Raw genomic sequence first — 21,309 nt, 5'->3', positions numbered from 1 at the left:
TGACAGCATCCCTAGGAAACAAATACACTGGCTTTGACTATGTTCTGGACTTTCTTTTGATCTCAGCAGGATCATTCCATGTAGTAATTCAGTGAAGTAAGGAAAATCAGGGAGCTTTTCCATTATCCCAAGTCCTCAGTTGAAACCGATTTCATATAAACAGAGTCTGTAAACTAATACACTTGATGTTAAACATGCTGTAGGGGGAATGAATCTCTTAATCAACATATTTAGATGTGCAAATACAACTTTATTTTTCTATAATTTAATTTTTAAATAATAGTGCTACTGATATATAATTTAAATATCATGAAATTCATCCTTTTAATGTACAGTTCACTGGTTTTTAGCATATGAAGTTGTGCAACCATCAACATTATTTAATTTTAGAACATTTTTATCACCCCAAAAATAAACTATATCCATTAGCAGTCATTCCCCACTTCCCGTCTCTGTTGATTTGCCTATTCTGGACTTTTTACAAATGGAATTGTGTAATATATAGTATTTTAAACTGACTTCTTTCACTTAGCATAATGTTTTCAAAGTTCATCCATGTAACACTACTTCATTACTCTTTATTGACAGATGATATTCTATTTACGTATATATCATTTTTGTTTAACCATTCATCATTTCATGGGTATTTGGATTATTTCCATTTTTTTTTTGCTATTATGAATAGTGCTGCTACGAATATTTGTGTACCAGCTTTGGTGTACACCCTTTTTCATTTTTCTTTGGTGTATACTTAGGAGTGGAATTGCTGGGTCATAAGATAACTATGTTTAAAAAAACAAGAAAGGAAGAGAAATAGAAGAACAAAATTAAAAAGATAACTGTGTTTAACATTTTGAGAGACTGATAAGCTGTTTTCCATAGCAGCTGCATCATTTTACAGTCCCACCAGCAATGTACAATTGTTCCAGTTGCTATACAGCCTCACTAACACATGTTATAGATTTCTTTTTATTTTAATCATCCTAGTGGATATGAAGTGGTATCTCATTGTGGTTTTGATTTGCATTTCTTTAATGACTATTGATGTTGAGAATCTTTTCTTATGTTCATTGGTCACTTGCATATCTTCTTTGGAGAAATGTCATTCAAATCCTTTGTCCATTTCTTTAAATAGGCTATTTTTTTTAGAGCAGTGTTAGGTTCACAAAAAATTTGAAAGGAGGGTGCAGAGAATTTCCATATACTTTCCCCCAAATAAAGAACTTCCTTAATCATCAACATTTGCACGGCAATGGCACATTTGTCACCATCAAGGAACCTACATTAACACATAGTTGTCAACCAAAGTCCATAGTTCACATTAGGGTTCACTCTTGGTGTTGTACATTCTATGCATTTGGACGAATGTATAACGACATATTTATATGTCTGCCATTACAATATCATACAGAATATTTTCCCTACCCTAAGAATCCTCTGTGATTTTCCATTTATCCCTTCCTGCTCCCAGCCCTTGCAACTCCTCATCTCTTTTATTCTCTCCATAATTTTGCCTTTTCCAGAATGTCATATAGATGGATTCATATAGTATGTAGCCTTTTTAGATTGGCTTCTTTCACTTAGTCATAGAAATTTAAACTTCTTCCGTGTCTTCTCATGGTTAAATATTTCTTTTTCTTTCTTTCTTTTTTTTTTTTTTTGAGACAGAGTCTCACTCTGTTGCCCAGGCTGGACTGCAGTTGCGCAATCTTGGCCTACTGCAACCTCAGCATTCTGGGTTCAAGCAATTCTCCTGCCTCAGCCTCCTGAATAGCTGGGACTACAGGTGCATATCACCACACCCAGCTAATTTTTGTATTTTTAGTAGAGACGGGGTTTCACCATGTTGACCAGGCTGGTCTCAAATTCCTGACCTCAGGTGATCCACCTGCCTCGGCCTCCCAAAGTGCTGGGATTACAGGCATGAGCCACCACGACCAGCTTAATATTTCTTCTTAGTGCTGAATAATATTCCATTAAGTTTATTTGGTTGCTTCCAAGCTTGGGCAATTATGAATAAAGCTGCTATAAATATTCTGCACAGGTTTTAATGTGGACATACATTTTCAGCTTATTTGGGTAAACACCAAGAAGCACTACTGCTGGATTACATGGTGAGAATATGTTAGTTTTATAAAAAACTAAACTGTGTTCCAAAATGGCTATACCATTTTGCATTGCCGCCATCAATGAATGAGAATTCTTTGTCCATTTTCCAACTGGGTAATTTTTCTTTTTTATTGTTGAGTTTAAGAGTTTTAGTAAGTATATTCTAGACACAAGTCCCTTATCATTCTGATTTCTGAGTCTCCTCAAGTTCCCTGGATCTTGCTGCCATGGCTGCATCTCTTCTGGCCACATGGGAGAAACATCCTGCTGTTTCAAATGCCATGACATGCTGGGTAGCCTGAGGATTTAGTGATACTTTTCTAGGTTCATCTACAAAGAAGGATACCTACAGGTCTTTCTAATCTTTGGCTCTACCTCCATGGAAGGTGAGAAAAACCATCTTTTACATTGGTATGTGATTTACAATCTTTTCTTTCAGCACTAATCTTTGTGTCTTAACTCATTCAGGTTTTTGAGGTTTAATTCTCAGAAACTACTCTATAGAATTCAAACTTTTCTCTCGAATTATTGTCTCTGCTATCAAGTTTAAAATCTATTTTAAAATTCAAAGGCAAGAATTTGATTTCTTTTCTTTCTGCCTCCACAATACCTCTCTGTTTGAGTTTGAATGGAGGCAGACGCCAGATATAATACTGCAAAACTATCATCTTGCTATCTGCAAAACTATCATATAAAATGGTTGTCTAAAAGCAAGCTGAGACAAAACAAGTGCAAGTTGCACAGGTAGTGAAGCTTAGTGAGAGTAAGTGATGCAAGAGTCATTCTGAAGAGTGAACAGCAACTTTGCTTTGTATTCCAACTCCACAGTCATGGGTTCTGCAATTGGAAGTAGCTTAAGCAAAGAGTGGAATACATTTTAAGGATACGGTGATGTCTCATAGAATCCCAGGACCAGAAAGCAGTTAGGCCTTGGGAATAAATGGAATCAGGAACTCAAATGTAATCACACTCTTCACCTTTTCTGGTTCACAAAATTACTGAAAACTCCCATTTTTTGCAGTTCCTAGTGGCATTTAAAGATAATCTGATCTTTGTTTCTAAAATACACTTCCAAAATTCCCAGAAAAGGACAGTTTCTCAAATTGAGTAAATGTGGCCAGGGCTAGGGGAACGGAGGAAAGTCCCATTCTAATAACATAGATATTTTCTTTTTTTTTTTTTTTTTTTTGAGACGGAGTCTCGCTGTGTCACCCAGGCTGGAGTGCAGTGGCGCGATCTCGGCTCACTGCAAGCTCCGCCTCCCGGGTTTACGCCATTCTCCTGCCTCAGCCTCCGAGTAGCTGGGACTACAGGCGCCCGCCACCACGCCCGGCTAGTTTTTTGTATTTTTAGTAGAGACGGGGTTTCACCATGTTAGCCAGGATGGTCTCGATCTCCTGACTTCGTGATCCACCCGTCTCGGCCTCCCAAAGTACTGGGATTACAGGCTTGAGCCACCGCGCCGGGCCAACATAGATATTTTCATGGTTACCAGGCAAATGGTGTGGTAGACATGGGGGAAATTAAAAAAATTAGTTTGCAAAGCAGGTGAATCTGGCAAGTGCCCTCTTTGTTGTTCTTGGCTGCATGTAGTTGAAATTTCAAACCTCTTAGACCAGCATACAAAGGCCTTCAAAATCTCCCTTTAATCTGTTTTTCCTACTTTTTCTGTTAACCCTGTCTCATTCCCTATACCCTGAATCTAGAAGCACCAAGCTACTTTCTCTTCCTGGAATGCACTGGGCTCTTCGTGCCTATCAGCCTTTGTACAAGTTTCTTCTTAGTTTGGAATGCCTTTTTCTCCCTAGTCTGGCTGGTAACTTCTAGTTATCTTTTAGGTCTAGCTCAGAGTTATATCTGGAAACACTTGACTTTCAAAGAATAATTTATTGCTTTTTTTGTGTTTCACTTTGTTGGCACTATTCTAGGACCCCTATCACATTGGATTGTAGTTGTCTAATCTGTCTCTTTTCTCTACCAACTTGAACATTTTAGAAGTAAAACTATGCCTTGATCGTATTTGTCTCAATGGTGGCTTGTCTTTGGGTTGTACATAGCAGAGGTTCAATAAAATTCTCATCAGTTATTATTTTTCCCTTTTTCTCCCCGACCTAAGTAATCTCAGTACCCCCAGCTCCCTAAATTATCAACAAATAGAAAAAAAGCTCTATTCGTTTTTATCCTTGTTCTTTACTCTCTTTAGTTTAAACCCAAATTTGACTATGTAAAGGTAATTTCATTTTGTTACCCCTTTCCTTCATTAAAACAAAAATACCCTTCATGCACATGCAAAACACTCTACCCGACACTGTTAAAAGAGCAGAAATGAACACCAACAAAAGCCAAGATGAAAAATTTCCCCAATGTTGAATTTTTGGACTTAGCGTGGGAGTAGGAAAATGGAGACATAATTCTGGTTCTCCCTTTGGCAGTTTTCAATTGCTGTTTCTCAGTCTCAGTCAGAAAACACATCTCTCTGCCTTTCATTTCACCCCATTTCTACTTTCTCCTCCTTTGCCCCTATGCAAAACCAAAGATGGGTTGAGAGGCCAGGCATAATGGAAGAGGAACGTTCTTTTCTTCCACTCCTGCTTCATTCTCTCCCCCTTTCTTCTTCAAATTCTGTTTTGGGCCCATCCTTCCTCACCCTTCCATTTTCATCTGATGGACACACTGTCACTGTTGTCTCTTGTCATATTTGATTTTATGATATTTCATGTTTTTTTTTTTTTTTTTTTTTGGTAAATTCATGGACAGAGAATGTATCCTGGTAAACACTTAGATTAAAACAAATTTACACAGTTGATTACTATAAGTGAAAATTAGTGACTCAAATTCTCCAGGTTTCTAAGCTGCTTAGACTAAGCCAATCAGGTAATTTTCGCTACTTCTGGGCAAAATGTATCTGAATCTATTCAGTGGATTTGCAGGACGAAATCTAAGTTTACCTCTTTCATCTCTCATTTAAATGCGGAAAAACAAAATCAATAAAAATCGATATATGCTTATTAAGCATTTTAAGGAGGATGTGAATAAGGAGCGGAGGCTTTGAGCAGTGACTACAGCAGTCAAAACCAATAACCAATGCCAATCAGTAGCTCTTTTCACCCTTCACACAATAATAGAGACAGGAGAGGATAAAAAAGGGTGACATTAAAAAAAGTATGGATGTTAAAATGAAAAAAAACATTGGAAATGGCCCTGTAAATGACACCACAAAAGATCGCCTCCAGGCACTGTGTGGAGCTTCGCAGACCCGGGTACTCACCCGAGGGCCGCAGGACGGACCTCGGGGAGGCTCCGCCCCAGAAACTATTTCATGGGCGCCCCCACGGCCCCACACTTCCCGTCTTCCGCATGCGCACAAGGAGCAGGAGCCGGTCAGCTCGTCACGTCGCCTTCCCCGCCCCTAAATTTCCAGTTCCGATTGGTCCGTTTCATGGGACCGCCCCTCTGGCCCGACCATTGTGAAAGCCTCCTCGGGTGCTCCGCCCTCCCCGCGAGCTGCGTGCGGCATCGCCTGCGAACCCTGGCGGTGAGCGGGGATGGCGGTTGTGGCGGCGGCTGCAGGCTGGCTGCTCAGGCTTAGGGCGGCAGGGGCTGAGGGGCACTGGCGTCGGTTCCGTGGCGTGGGGCTGGCGAGGGAATTTCTGCACCCCTCCGCGACTGTCGAGGATGCGGCCCAGAGGCGGCAGGTGGCTCATTTTACTTTCCAGCCAGATCCGGAGCCCCGAGAGTACGGTGAGCCAGGGACTGCCCACTCGGTCCCGCTGTAGCCCGGACTCCCAGGCTCGCAGGCGCCCGCGAGGGGCAGGGGCCGGCAGGCTGCAATCCCTGCATCCTAGCTTATTAACTGCCTTACCCTCTGGAACCTCCTTGCCCCAGGGTCTAACTGTGATTCACTTCTTGCTCTATTTTTGTGAGCGTCCGCCCCAGAGACGCAGTCCCCCCTCCCTCGCACCTTTGTGATGGGTGAGAGGGCATACTGCCACCTGGAAGGGCCTGAGGGTGGAGGGGTGGTGCCCAGGGAACGCCCCCCCTTTCTCTCTCCTCCATCCTTACTTTCTCAACCTAGACCTTAGGTGTTGTTCCAGCCTGCCCGGGACTGGGTCACTAGCTTAGGTAGAGACATTAAAAAAAAAAAAAAAAAAAAAAAAAAAAATATATATATATATATATATATATATATATATATATATATATATATATAAAATCAATTCTGTTACTCAGTTCCTTGGTTTCTTCTTACCTACAGAAATGTGTGTGTGTGTGTGTGTGTGTGTGTGTGTGTGTGTGTATGTCCCTTGGTTTCTTCTTACCTAGAGAAATACATATATATATATCCCTTGGTTTCTTCTTACCTATAGAATTTCTGCAGGTAAGAAGAAACCAGGGGACTAAGTAATTGAATTGATTTTCCCAAGGTCACAGAACAGGTTCTTCCTAGAGATCCAGACTTTCTACTTAAGCTTAGTACTGAGCTTGTCCTGGGCTATGCTTCCACTTAGCCAAGGAGGTGAAGGTGATAGGAGGAGGAAGCCATAGGAAGGGTATGTAGCAAACTCCTCATAGTATGACTATTGCATGATTTTTACCATTTCTGCAAGTTTCATGTAATGTCTCTTATCAGAATATCAGATCCAGTGTCTCTCATCAGAATATCAGGAAACTAGGTAAACATGTATTGCTTCCTTGTCTAATAACTTCTCACGTGCATGCTAGAGCTGACATTTTTGGAAGTGTGTCTTTTCTTGTGGATAAGAATGAACATTTATTGAGTGCTTACCAGGGTCAGGCACTGTGTGTATGTTTCATCCTCTCATTTAAGGGTTAGGACAACCTTAAAAGGTTGGTAAAGTTTTTATTCCCATTTTGCAGTTAGATTAATGGAAGTCTTGAGACAGTTTGTCCAAGATTACACGGATAAATTAGTGGTAGCTCCAGAGCTCCAGCTTTGGAATCTAATTGATCAGATTCCAGAGCTTCCATTCTAAACAATGTACTAAGATGCATGTAGATATAATTTACTAGGAGGGTGTCCCAGTATTGTGAAACAGTAGGTACCATAAAGGTTAATAGTAGGTTTTTTTTTTTTCCACCACCAAGATGAGCTCTCAATTCTGTCTTGAAAGCAAAGAATAATCCACCTTTCCATAGTTGTAAATTTACTAAAATCTAAGTAAAATGATATCATGTTATTGTGATATATATCATGATATATATAAACTTGTTCTTATTTTAAAAATAATACAAACATATTACAGGAATTTGGATAATGGAGAAAAAGTAAAAAAAAAAAAAAAAAAAAAAAATCTGCTGGGCGCAGTGGCTCACGTCTGTAATCCCAGCACTTTGGGAGGCCGAGGTGGGTGGATCACCAGGTCAAGAGATCGAAGCCATCCTGGCCAACGTGGTGAAACCCTGCCTCTACTAAAGATAAAAAAATTAGCTGGGCGTGACAGCGCACGCCTGTAGTCCCAGCTACTTGGGAGGCTGAAGGAGGAGAATCACTTGAACCCGGGAGGCGGAGGTTGCAGTGAGCTGATATCGTGCCACTGCACTCCAAACTGGCGACAGAGCAAGACTCCGTCTCAAGAAAACCCCAAAAACCAACCAACCAAACAAAAATCGCCACCCACTACTAACATTTTGGGTGTATCCTTACAGGTATTTCCTTTTAGTTTAGTATTTTCCGTACTTTTAGTTTTAATACAAATACAACTTATTTAGTCAGAAGGATAATCCTATCATTCTCTGGAGTTTTTATAACCTTCTTGAGAATTTAGAAGAAATGTTCCATGGAGTAGAGATGCTACAAGTCTTTTACAAGTTAAATTCTTGACTTCGGAATCAGATTGTCCTAAAGTTGATCTTGTCTTGGCTATCTATAACTTTGGAGTTATCACTTATCTTCTATAAGCCTCAGTTTCTTTATATGTAAGGGGTTAATAATAATACCTACTTCAGAAGGTTGTTCTGAGAGCTACATAAAACAATGTCTATAATATACTTAACACTGTTTGACAACTGAGAATCAAGCATTCACTCAATAAGTGGAACCTTTAATTACCATTATGTTTTTGTTGCTAAAGTTTTGCAGTTTTATAAATAATGCAGATATAAGCATTTAATGCGTATGGGTTTTATGTATCTGAGATGATTTCTTTAGGATAGAGTCCTGAATGCTTTAGTGGATTTTAAGTGCATAGTTCAAATTTATACACTAGTTCATACCCCATAACATGTATAATAGTGTGAGTATTGGATATTAATGCTAAAATTAGGTGTGTTCATGTACACTTTTGGATATTTTGTGCTACCTGTACTTTGTTTTAATTTTTGTTTCATTTCCGTTGAGGAATATTTTCCCATGTTTTTGTTAACGTGATTTATTTTTACTTAAGAATTGAGTATTAGATGTGTTTACATATTTTTAAAAGTATACTCAGTATTTTTCCTATCAATACTATCTACCATTATTGCATAGTTGCTCTTTTCCAGGTGTTGTGTTAGACATCAGTTTATAATCCTCACAGTAACCTTGTGAGCTAGACAATATTATGCTCATTTTAAAGATGAGAAAATTGAGGCTCAGAAATGTTGGTACTTGCCCGAGTCTGGTAAGTAGCAGAGCCAGAGTTTGCATCCTGAGGTGTCTGACTCCAAAGTCTTCCATACTACTTATATACTAAGATTTTTGTCTATTAAAAAATGTTGAAGAAGATACTAATTTTCTGCTTTTCACGTGTACTGCAAATACTTTTCATTCTTTTATTTTGGTTGTTTTGACATATAAAAGGTACTGCTGAAACAGGAGGTGGTCAGATTAGACTCTGAGTTGGTGACACTTACGCTGCTTTATGCTGGCATGTTTGCTCCCTTTATTACACTGTGTTGTTCTCCGAGAACAGTTCATCTTGGCTTCTCCATGCCCCTGATTCTTGGGCATTGTATGGATGTGAGTTTGTTTATTCAGTCATTCTATGCATTTTTATTTTCTCCTGGTTGCCAGACTCTCTGCTAGCTGTTAAGGATGTGATCATGGACCTGTCAGAGGGTAATCTGAACCTTCTTTTTGGACACCTTGTATCCCCTGTCTGCCAGGAAATTCAAATTTTTTGTGGTATTTTCATCCAGGGTTGAGCTACACATAAGAAGGTCATCCATATACTGGAGTATACTCCCATTTCTTAATTGCAGACCCCTCAGATCCCTCTCTAAGGCCCAGGCAAAGCAATGGGGGCTATCCTGAAAACCCTGAAGGAGAACTGTCCAAGTGAATTTTTTTTTCTCTGGTATTAGGATTTTCCCATTCAAAGGTAAAAAGGTATTGGGATTCTGGGGCCAGAGGAATGGAAAAGGAAGCATCTTTTAGGTCTAGGACTGAGAACCATTTAGCATCCCTTGGCACCTGAGCCAGGAGGGTATATGGATCTACCACTAATGGGTGGACCCACCAGTGGGTCTTAAGAGCCCATGGGTAAGTAATACCTCAGCTGTGGATGCTTGGCCTTTTCTTGCTTCCAGCTTAATTGGGTATTGTTTTCGATTATAAATAGCTAGGGGTCTTTAAGCTGTATTTTGACTGGCACTGCTGTTTTAGCCTTCCCTGGTTTTCCAGTATACCATGCCAGTGTGTTAACCTGCTTATTAATGTGATCTGGGACAGTTTCTGTATTTTTGACTATTAGCAATTTCACCAGATGATGCTTAAATTGTAGTAGTGCCCCTATTTTAACCATAATATCTCTTTCCAACAGGGGGACTGGGCAGCTTGGTACTACTAGAAATTCCTGTTGGAAGATTTGTTTCTCAAATTGACAAATCAAAGGAGGAGTAAAGGATCTTATTTGTGGCTTTCCTTCCATTCCCATAATGGTCGTGGACTGGGAGGAAAGTTTTTCTACATAAGCAGTAAGGAAAGAAACTGAATTTGTATTGAAAAGAAACTGAATTTGGGTGCCCATGACATCCAGAGTTACCTGGGGGCTCCTCAGTAGTAATTATGATGTTCCTGAACAGGGGCAGTGAGGAAGACCCTGGGCCGCTTCCGTCTTCATCTGATTTCTCTTTTTGCACTGCTAGAGTTTTGCCTTATTGAACCCCTTGGTGGGAGCAGGGCCAGTCAATCTTCCAACGCCAGGGGTCGTAACTGATGCCCTCACATTTTTGGCAGGGTACTGGCAGGGGCTTAATACAGTCCTTTGTCCAATTCTCGATTTTCTTGCATTTGAAGCACAAGCCTTTGCTGTCCAGATTATCATAGGCAAGCCAAATCAACCAAATTCCAAATGGCTGGTGTTCTCCATCAATTCCTGCAGGCCTGAAATAGGTAGCCTAGGAATTCCAGATAAATAGAACACATGATGGCTTGCTAGAAATTCACAGGAAACAAAATAACTATTCTCAGAACCAAATAAAAGCCTTCCACTAGAAACTAAAAAATATCTATAGTTCTATATATGGTTTTATATATATGCATACACAAGTAAAACCCAAAGGAGAACAAATAGCAAACAAATGAAAATTAGAAGCAAAAACAAATAAACAGGAAACCATCCCTAAATTTTTGCTACTTAGTCTACCTGGGGGCTACAGTGTTACCCAGAGCCCCCCCGAAATCCACATAATGAATATTTTATTCCTGATACACAACTCAATATCCTTAATTCCACCAGTATCACCATTTATACTGTGCAATGAAGAAATTCACTCTAGGCACATGACCAGTAAATACTCCAGTGCCAGCTTGTTTAGTAAAGTTATACTTAAGTCATGTGAACTTGAAAATTGCTTAAACTTATTTACTTAATTTATGAGTGCTCCTTAATTATAAGCCAATAATAATAATAAGCCAGTAATAGACACAACATATAACAATAAGTGTACATACAAATAAACACATCTAGACATGTATACACAAACACAAATGAAGATCCAATAGCTTTTACCTTGGAACTCTAGCCATGAGATAGCAATATAAGCCCACTGGTTTTACTGTTTGACCCAATGGGTAATCCACTGAAGGCTGTGAACCAAAATTTCAGGTCAAGCAGTTTCCTTGGTAGTTTGATTTTTAAAGGCCAAACCTCCCCAGACTCTAAACACTGGGGCCAAACAGCACCAAAAGAGAACATCACATGCTAACTAGGCCGACCGGACTTAGAACAGCAGCACAAAAGCCTGGATACATGCATCTCCATCCCACCTTCCCATTCAACAGCAAACTCCAGAACTCCAAGCAGTACTGGGCCAAACAGTATTGCAAGAGAGTATCAAGTTTACGGAATCCTTATTTCCCATGACTATATCAAACACACACAATGACCAGAGCACAGTCCAACTGCTGCAGCAACAAACAAGCCCCAAGAGTGTCCAAACTGTCCCATTGTCACCTGCTAGAGAAAATTCCAAGGAGGCCTTTGTACTAGACCTCAGAACCTCTGCTGAGGGTGTCCTATTTGGAGAGGTTCAGGTCTGGAGTTGGATCCCCCGGGGTGTTCCCCTTTGGGGTCCAATCTTAGAGTGTCAGACGTCTCTGACTTTAGTTGGGCATAGGTGCTGCTTTGTATGTTTTCCCTCCAGAGGTGATGGCCTACTATGAACTTTGTTTTATCAAACCTTGTTGAAAGCCTCAACTTGTAGCATACTTATAATTTGATAAGGCCATGCTTTCCCATGCTTCCCATTCCACTAGAGTGATAGCCATGAACTTTAATGATAGGAACCGGAGGCCGGGTGCATTTCTTTTGTCCTTAGCAAGTCAAATAGATAGACTAGGAGAAAGGTCAAGACTCCTAAGAGACATTAATGTTTGCCATTACTGGTTAACTCTAGGATAATTTGGCATAAGAACCCTGTGGGAGAATTTAGCATAAGAAAACAAAGTTTAAGTCACCTGAAACATGTGTGAATTCATACTGGATGAGCTGCCGTGGCCAATTGCAACACATGTAAGGATCAGGGACTACAGCCGGAAAAGATAGAAAAGAGTCCTCCCCTTCCCCCTCCTGGTATGGGCAGCTATCCCCCTTGGCCTTCAGGTAACACTGGAAAGTGGCCATGGCCAGTTGCCCACAATTATCAAGGAGCTACTAGGAAATGGCCACTGAAAGACTGAAAAAGAAAAAAAGAAAAGGACTCAGGCCTCTCACCCAAACTGAGTGGTGGTGCTTAGGTGCTTCCACAGAGAAAACTCTCGGTTTCACTGGAGAGTGGCCGGCCAGAAACCTGCAGTTGCCTCTGTGCTTAGGCACTGTCCACTGAAGGGCCCAAGTTGGAAAGGGAAAGGAGAGAAAAAAGCATTTCCCTGTATGGAGCAGAGAGGAAAAGTAAAAGAAAAATAAATCTCCAGTTTTGGGGTTACCTCCTGGCTGGCTTACCAAAATACATTACTGGTGGAGGATGTCCAGGTTCTTGGCATTTTGAACAAAGAATTGGACAAAGGCACAAAGAAAGCAAGGTAAAAATGAAGCAACAAAAGCAGAGATTTATTGAAAATGAAAAGTACACTCCACAGGGTGGGAGCCAGCTGGAGCAAGTGGCTGAAGAGTGCAGGTTACAGAATTTTCCGGGATTGGTCACTTTCTGCAACCAATCAGAAGCTGAAGTGAAGTTACAAAGTTACACCCTATGCAAATGCCTAACTGGTCACAGAAAGCAACCTATCAGAGTCTGAAGTGAAGTTACAAAGTTATACTCCTATGCAAATAAAGACTTGGCCCATGACTAGCCTGATTGGTTGTGGGAGGGGATCAATCAAAGGTACTTTGAAATTTTTCATCTGCCACGCAGAAAAGGGACAGGAAGATTGCAGAGGGAGTAGCCTCTGGTCCTTTTGTTACTTGGGCATGGAAAGTTGGGGTTTTCCTTTTGATTTAGTTCTAGGAAGTTAGCATGAGTTGGCCTTAGGTTCCCTGCCTCCAGACCCTATTCTGCCTCAAAGGAAATAAATGGCAAGCTCTGGAATAGAATATGGTAGTAGTGCTTGTTATTTTAAAATTTTTTTTAATACAGGGTCTCACTCTGTTGTCTAGGCTGGAGTGCAGTGGATCAATCATGGCTCATTGCAGCCTCTACTTTCCAGGCTCAGGTGATCCTCATACTCAGCCTCCAGGGTAGCTGGGACTACAGGCATGCACCACCATGCCTGGCTAATTTTTTGTAGTTTTTGTAGAGATGGGGTTTCACCATGTTGCCCAGGCTGGTCTTGAACTCCTGGGCTCAAGCAGGCCTCTTGCTCTGACCTCCCAAACTGCTGGGATAAAAGGCATGAGCCACCATGCCTGGCTAGTGCTGCTAGATTTAAGCTATATTTTGGAAGGAGGATTTGATAGGTTGGAAGTGAAGGATGAATAAAAGGAAGACATTGAAGATACCTTATTGGTTTGTGGATCGGGAACCTGGATGGAGGGTAGTGCTGTTTGCTAAGGTGGAAAAGATTAGTTTTGGGAGCCAACACAAGAGTTCAGTTTTGTGCTTGCTGAAAAGCTCAAGAAACTCAAGTGGAGAACTGTTGACTGTTGGATATAAAAGTCAGGAGTTCAGAGGAGAGGCCTCGCTGGGTTGGAGATAATTTGGCAGTCACCAACATATAAAGGGGTTTTAAAACCACTTAGAGATTGAGTAGAGGAGCCAGCTTAAAGGAAGGGAAGCACCATTGTTTCTTGGCAGAAGTTACCAGGTGCCCTGAGATGGGGCAACCCAGGGACTCTAGACACAGTCTCTTCAACTTTACACCTCTGTTCCTCTCACTTTTGTTGTCGTTAGTTGACCCTTCATCATCCTCTGCCAATACCATTTACTTCCTTTCTTATCATGGATATGTGATATACACTGGCACCTTACAAAGGCAATTGCATTTATGGATCTTTCACTTCATTTATTTTTAAGAGAAGGGGTCTTGCTATGTTGCCCAGGCTGAAGTGCAGTGGCTATTCACAGCCACGATCATCATGTACTACAACCCTGAACTCTCCTGGGCTCAAGTGATCCTTCTGCCTCAACCTCCTGAGTAGTTGGGACTATAGTCATGCACTACTGTGCCTGGCCCATTTACATTTTAATACAAAATGTTCTGTCCCTGACATTTGGATTCTCCGTCAATGTTATTTTATGAAGTAGATGCTGGCTAACTCTTCAGTAGAGTTTAGAATAAGATAGAGGTACATGCTTGGCCGATAGAAGGGGATTCCTGGAGAATAGCGTATCTGGAGGGAGGATAGAGGTTTTGTTGGGGAAAACAGGTAGTTTCTTATGTGTCCTGTTATTTCATGATGTGAATTAGTGCCAGATTGTTTCGTTGACATTATTCATCATGCTTCAGTAGGCATATACTGATTGTCACTTGTGTGTCAGGCGATGTGATAAATGCTGGGGTTTCTTTCTTTCTTTTTATTTTTTTGAGACGGAGTCTCAATCTGTTGCCCAGGCTGGAGTGCAGCGGCATGATCTTGGCTCACTGTAAGCTCTGCCTCTCAGGTTCTCACCATACTCCTGCCTCAGCCTCCCAAGTAGCTGGAACTACAAGTGCCTGCCACCACGCCTGGCTAATTTTTTGTATTTTTAGTAGGGATGGGGTTTCACCATGTTAGCAAGGATGGTCTCAATCTCATGACCTCGCGGTCCACCCGCCTCGGCCTCCCAATGCTGGGGTTTCTAAGAGGAGTATGATAAGGATGTGCTGTAACACACAGGTCTATATCAATAACTAGGCAGCACAGTGGAAAGCCAGTGCTGAACGTATTGGCACAACCTTCACTTTCTGCAAGTAGTCTCTAATTTTCTGTATCATAGCTGTATATTTTTATGTGTTTGGATGTAAGCTATAAATACACTCACTGACCATATGCTCTGCTCTTGGCCTATTTATTTCTGGAGATTGCTGACATTTGCCCTTTTCCTCAGATGCTCTATCCCTGTGAGAGGCTTCTCTCTCCCTTTTAGGCTACTGCATACTGCATAGCTGTTAAAGACCTACTCCATCAGACTGTTGATGCAATAACACCTCTCATTTGCCCCCCTTTTTCTGCAGTTTGTCTTTGAATGTGATATTGGTAGGTCTTTTTGCTTACACATTTCTTTCTCTTTAAGTTGCTGGTTAACATTTTTCTTTTAGTTTCTTTAAACCTTTATTGAAACAGTGTTTGCATGTGTTCATTCGTTCATTCATTCAACTAATATTTACTTAGCACCTATTACATGTCAGGCCCTGTTTGAGCACTGAAGACACAGCTCTGATCAAAAGCATTTAAGGATACCAGTCCTCTTGGAGCTTATGTTCCATTATGATCTTTACATTCTGCCTATATGTCACCTTATTTTTTCAGCAATGCTGATGACCTGCATATTCATGATTCTTTACCTAGTACAATTTCAAGTAAACAACTCGATGCCAGCCACAGAGCCCTGTTTTAACAATGGGCAACCATTAACTTGCATCCTTGATTTAGGAGAAAGTGTGCTGCTGTATTTTGTTGTTTGTTTTGCTATACCTTTTTATGTTGAAAAAGAATTACCAGTCTGGTTTTAAAATGTAGCAGTCATGTATTAATACTGTGTGATTGCATAATTTGGTAGCTGTGCTTAATAAATGTTTAGCGATGTATATCGATTATTTTTTAACAGTCTTACCAGTAGTACAGCTTTGGTTAGCACATACTGTAAGTGGGTTTATCTTACTATGGCAGACATAAGCATAGTCTATCAGTAGTCTTTGATGTAACCTCTAGGAGAATAAATAACTCTAAGGAAAATACATATTTAAAAAATCTTACCTGTGAATAACTTGTGATTTCTTCTTGCCTTGTCCACAAATCATGCTGTATCTTTAAACCGAAAAGTAAATGTTGCTCCATTAAAATTTGTCATTTAAAACTTAGAAAAGTATCTGGTAGAATAGCAATTAATCCAAAACCCTAAAATTTTGAATCTATTTGAAAAACTATTTAGGAGTGAAAGCTTAGGTATTCACATGGAAATAATTACCTTTAAATACCCTTATTGGTAAATTATTTTATACAAGACGAATAGATTCTTTGTGGTTATCAAGCAATAATTTAAATGTTTACTCTGTATGATTTTTATTATTAAAGTCTTTGCTTCCTCCCTACTAATAACTTGCTAAGCGTGAGTGCAATAAGATGTCATGCCATTCAGTATTAATCTGAATGGTCAGCAGACTTGAAATAAATAGCAACTTGGATATTTAGACAGTTTGTTGGAGTAGGCCCCCAAATCTGGCCATAAACTGGCCCCCAAACCAGCCATAAACAAAATCTTTGCAGCACTGTGACATGTTTGTGATGGCATGATGCCTATGCTGGAAGGTTGTGGGTTTACCAGAATCAGGGCAGGGAACACCTGGCCCACTCAGGGCTGAAAACTGCTTAAATGTGTTCTTAAACCACAAACAATAGCATGAGCGATCTGTGCCTTAAGGGCATGCTCCTGCTGCAGATAACTAGCCAGAGCCTATGCCTTTGTTTCCTGTAGGGAATACTTTTAGTTAATCTATAATCTATAGAAACAAAGCTTATCACTGGCTTGCTGTCAGTAAATATGTGGGTAAAACTCTGTTCGAGGCTCTCAGCTCTGAAGGCTGTGAGACCCCTGATTTCCCACTCCACACCTCTATATTTCTGTGTGTGTGTCTTTAATTCCTCTTGCTGTGCTGGGTTAGGGTCTCCCCGACCCAGGTGGTCTCAGCACATTTTTCTTCTGGCTAGGTTCTTAGCTATGGAAATCCTCATAGACAAGTCAAGATCTTACTTTATGAAATGTATGCAGCAGGAGAGTAAGTGGGAATGTCACTGTGATTGGGAAAAATATTTACCCAAAACGATTATCTTCTGAAGCTGGGCACTAATAAATACTTGAAGAACATTTATAAAATCAAGAAGGATTTAAGGAAAGTACAGGCATACCTTGGACATATTGTGGGTTTGGGTCCAGACCACTACAATAAAATGAATATTGCAATATAGTGAATATTACAGTAAAGTGAGTCACACAAATATATTGGTTTCCCAGTACATATAAACATGTTTACATTGTACTGTAGTCTAGTAAGTGTGCAATAGCATTATATCTAAAAGATCAATGTACATACTTTAATTAAGAAATACTTTATCGATAAAAATTGCCAACTATCATCTGAAACTTTGGCAAGTCATAATCTTTTTGCTGGTGGAGGGTGTTGCCTTGATGCTGATAGCTACTGACTGATCAGGGCAGTGGTTGCTGAAGGTTGTGGTGGCTGTGGCAACTTCAATTAAAAAAAAAAAAAGACAACAATGAAGTTTGCTGCATTGATAGAATCTTCCTTTCATGGCAGATTTCTCTGTAACATGTGATGCTGTTTGATAGCATTTTACCACAGTAGAACTTTTTTCAGAATTGAAATCAATTCTCCCAAACCCTGCCACTTCTTTATCAGCTAAATTTATGTAATATTCGAAGTCCTTTGTTGTCATTTCAACAGTGTTCATGGCATCTTCATCAGTAATAGATTTCATCTCAAGGATCCACTTTTTTTGAATTCATAGAAAGTAATAGATTCCATCTCAAGACTCCACTTTCTTTGAGTTCTTCAGGTTGCATCCGTAAAGAGCAACTCCTCATCCATTAAAGTTTTATCGTGAGACTGTAGCAATTCAGTCACATCTTCAGGCTGTACTTCTAGTTCTCTTGCCATTTCTACCATGTCTGCAATTACATTCTCCTCTGAAGTTTTGAATCCCTCAAAGTCATCCATGAGGCTGGGCATGGTGGCTTATGCCTGTAATCCTACCACTTTGGGAGGCCAAGGCTGGCAGATAATCTGAGCTCAGGAATTTGAGACCAGTCTGGGCAACATGGCGAGAATTGGGCTCTACGAAACATACAAAAAAATTAGCAGTCTGTAATCCCTGGGGTGGCAGTGGCATGATAATTGGTTGAACCCGGGAGGTGGAGATTGCAAAAGAAAAAATAAATAAATAAAATAAAATGAATGAATGAATGAATGAAGTAATCCATGAGAATTGGAATCAATTTATTTCAAGCTCCTATAAATGTTGACTTATTTTTTACTATTTTTTGAGACAGAGTCTCACTCTATTACCCAGGCTGGAGTGCAGTGGCATAATCTTGGCTCACTGCAACCTCCACCTCCTGGGTTCAAGCGATTCTTGTGCCTCAGCCTCCTGAGTAACTGGGATTACAGGTGTGCACCACCACACTGGGCTAATTTTTTATATTTTTGGTAGAGGATGGGGTTTCACTATGTTGGCCAGGCTGGTCTCGAACTTCTGGTCTCAAGTGATCCGCCCCCGCTTGGCCTCACAAAGTGCTGGGATTTCAAGTGTGAGCCACCACGCCTGGCCAATGTTGACATTTTGAAATTTGATGAACTGTGAACATTTTAAATGGCATCTAGAATAGTCAGTCCTTCCCAGAAGATTTTCAGTTTACTTGCCCAGAACATCAGAGGAGTCATTGTTTATGGCAGATATAGCCTTACAAAATGTATTTCTTAAATAATGAGATTTGAAAGTAGAAATGACTCCTTGATCTGTGAGCCACAGAATTGATATATTAGCAGGCTTGAAAACAATGTTAATCTTTTTTTTCCAATTTGTAAAAATTATACTTTAAGTTTTGGGGTACCTGTGCACAATGTGCAGGTTTGATACATAGGTATGTGCCATGTTGGTTTGCTGCACCCATCGACTCATCATTTACATTAGGTATTTCTCCTAATACTATTCCTGCCCCAGGCCCCCAATCCCCGACAGGCCCTGGTGTGTGATGTTCCCCGCCCTGTGTCCAAGTGATCTCACTGTTCAGTTCCCACTTATGAGTGAGAAAATGCAGTGTTTGGTTTTCTGTCCTTGTGAGCGTTTGCTGAGAATGATGGTTTCCAGCTTCATCCATGTCCCCTGCAAAGGACATGAATGCATCCTTTTTCATGGCTGCATAGTATTCCATGGTATATCTGTGCCACATTTTCTTAATCCAGTCTATCATTGATAGACATTTGGGTTGGTTCCAAGTCTTTGCTGTTGTGAATAGTGCCACAGTAAATGTATGTGTGCATGCGTCTTTATAGTAGCATGATTTATAATTCTTTGGATATATACCCAGTAATGTGATTGATGGGTCAAATGGTAATTCTAGTTCTAGATCCTTAAGGAATTTCCACACTGTCTTCCACAATGGTTGCACCAATTTACACTCACGCCAACAGTGTAAAAGTGTTCCTATTTCTCCTCTTCCTCTCCAGCATCTGTTGTTTCCTGACTTTTTAATGATCACCATTCTAACTGGCGTGAGATGGTATCTCATTGTGGTTTTGATTTGCATTTCTCTGATGACCAGTGATGATGAGCATTTTTTCATGTCTCTGTTGGCTGCACAGATGTCTTCTTTTGATAAATGTCTGTTCATATTCTTTGCCCAAGTTTTGATAGGGTTGTTTTTTTCTTGTAAATTTGTTCGAGTTCTTCGTAGATTCTGGATATTAGCCCTTTGTCAGATAGGTAAATTGCAAAAATTTTCTCCCATTCTGTAGGTTGCCTGTTCACTCTGATGGTAGTTTCTTTTGCCATGAAGAAGCTCTTCAGTTTAAGTAGATCCCATTTGTCTATTTTGGCTTTTGTTGCCATTGCTTTTGATGTTTTAGTCATGAAGTCCTTGCCGATACCTATGTCCTGAATGGTATTGCCTAGGTTTTCTTCTAGGGTTTTTATGATTTTAAGTCTAACATTTAAGTCTTTAATCCGTCTTGAGTTAATTTTTGTACAAGGTGTAAGGAAGGGATCCAGTTTCAGCTTTCCACACCTGGCCAGCTAGTTTTCCCTGCACCATTTATTAAATAGGGAATCCTTTCCCCATTTCTTGTTTTTGTCAGGTTTATCAAAGATCAGATGGTTGTAGATGTGTGGTGTTATTTCTGAGTGCTCTGTTCTGTTCCATTGGTTTATAATCTCTGTTTTGGTACCAGTACCATGCTGTTTTCGTTACTGTAGCCTTATAGTATAGTTTGAAGTCATGTAGCATGATAGCTTTAGCTTTGTTCTTTTTGTTTAGGGTTATCTTGGCTATGTGAGCTCTTTTTTGTTCTATATGAACTTTAAAGTAGTTTTTTCCAATTCTGTGAAGAAAGTCATTGGTAGCTTGATGGGGATGGCACTGAATCTGTAAGTTACCTTGGGCAGTATGGCCATTTTCATGATAATTGATTCTTCCTATCAATGAGCATGGAATATTCTTCCATTTGTTTGTGTCCTCTTTTATTTCGTTGAGCAGTGTTTTGTAGTTCTCCTTGAAGAGGTCCTTTACATCCCTTGTAAGTTGGATTCCTAGGTATTTTATTCTCTTTGTAGCAATTGTGAATGGGAGTTCACTCATGATTTGGCTCTCTGTTTGTCTCTTATTGGTGTAGAGGAATGCTTGTGATTTTTGCACATTTATTTTGTATCCTGAGACTTTGCTGAAGTTGCTTATCAGCTTAAGGAGCTTTTGGGCTGAGACGATGAGGTTTTCTAAATATACAATCATGCCATCTGCAAACAGGGACAATTCGACTTCCTCATTTCCTAATTGAATACCCTTTATTTCTTTCTCTTGCCTGATTGCCCTGGCCAGAACTTCCAACACTATGTTGGAAGAGTAGTGGTGAGAAAGGGCATCCTTGTCTTGTGCCAGTTTTCAAAGAGAATGCTTCCAGTTTTTTTTCCCATTCAGTATGATACTGACTGTGGGTTTGTCATAAATAGCTCTTATTATTTTGAGATACGTTCCATCGATACCTAGTTTATTGAGAGTGTTTAGCATGAAGGGCTGTTGAATTTTGTTGAAGGCCTTTTCTGCATCTATTGAGATAATCATGTGGTTTCTGTCATTAGTTCTGTGTATGTGATAGATTACATTTATTGATTTGCATATGTTGAACCAGCCTTGCATCCCAGGGATGAAGCCAACTTGATCATGGTGGATAAGCTTTTTGATGTGCTGCTGGATTTGGTTTGCCAGTATTTTACTGAGGATTTTTGCATCGATGTTCATGAGGGATATTGGTCTAAAATTCTCTTTTTTTGTTGTGTCTCTGCCAGGCTTTGGTATCAGGATGATGTTAGCCTCATAAAATGAATTAGGGAGGATTCCTTCTTTTTCTATTGATTGGAATAGTTCCAGAAGGTATTGGGGGAACCCGCCCCC

At 40.2% G+C, this 21,309-nt stretch overlaps 1 protein-coding gene across 8 annotated transcripts in view; it reads left to right on the top strand.

Moving 5' to 3' along the window:
* Nucleotides 1-5,632: 5,632 nt before the first annotated feature.
* LOC105495599 (branched chain keto acid dehydrogenase E1 subunit beta) overlaps nucleotides 5,633-21,309 on the top strand; it is a 267,316-nt gene continuing 251,639 nt past the window's right edge. For all 8 annotated transcript variants that reach the window (XM_071096811.1, XM_071096812.1, XM_071096814.1 and 5 more), the window contains exon 1: nucleotides 5,633-5,850. In XM_071096811.1, coding sequence (XP_070952912.1) covers nucleotides 5,655-5,850 — 196 coding nt within the window. In that variant the 5' untranslated portion in view covers nucleotides 5,633-5,654. The remainder of the gene's footprint in view (nucleotides 5,851-21,309) is intronic.

This window comes from Macaca nemestrina, chromosome 5 (assembly GCF_043159975.1).
Source record: "Macaca nemestrina isolate mMacNem1 chromosome 5, mMacNem.hap1, whole genome shotgun sequence".
NCBI classification, from domain to species: domain Eukaryota; kingdom Metazoa; phylum Chordata; class Mammalia; order Primates; family Cercopithecidae; genus Macaca; species Macaca nemestrina.
This window is presented reverse-complemented; position numbering and strand designations above follow the sequence as displayed.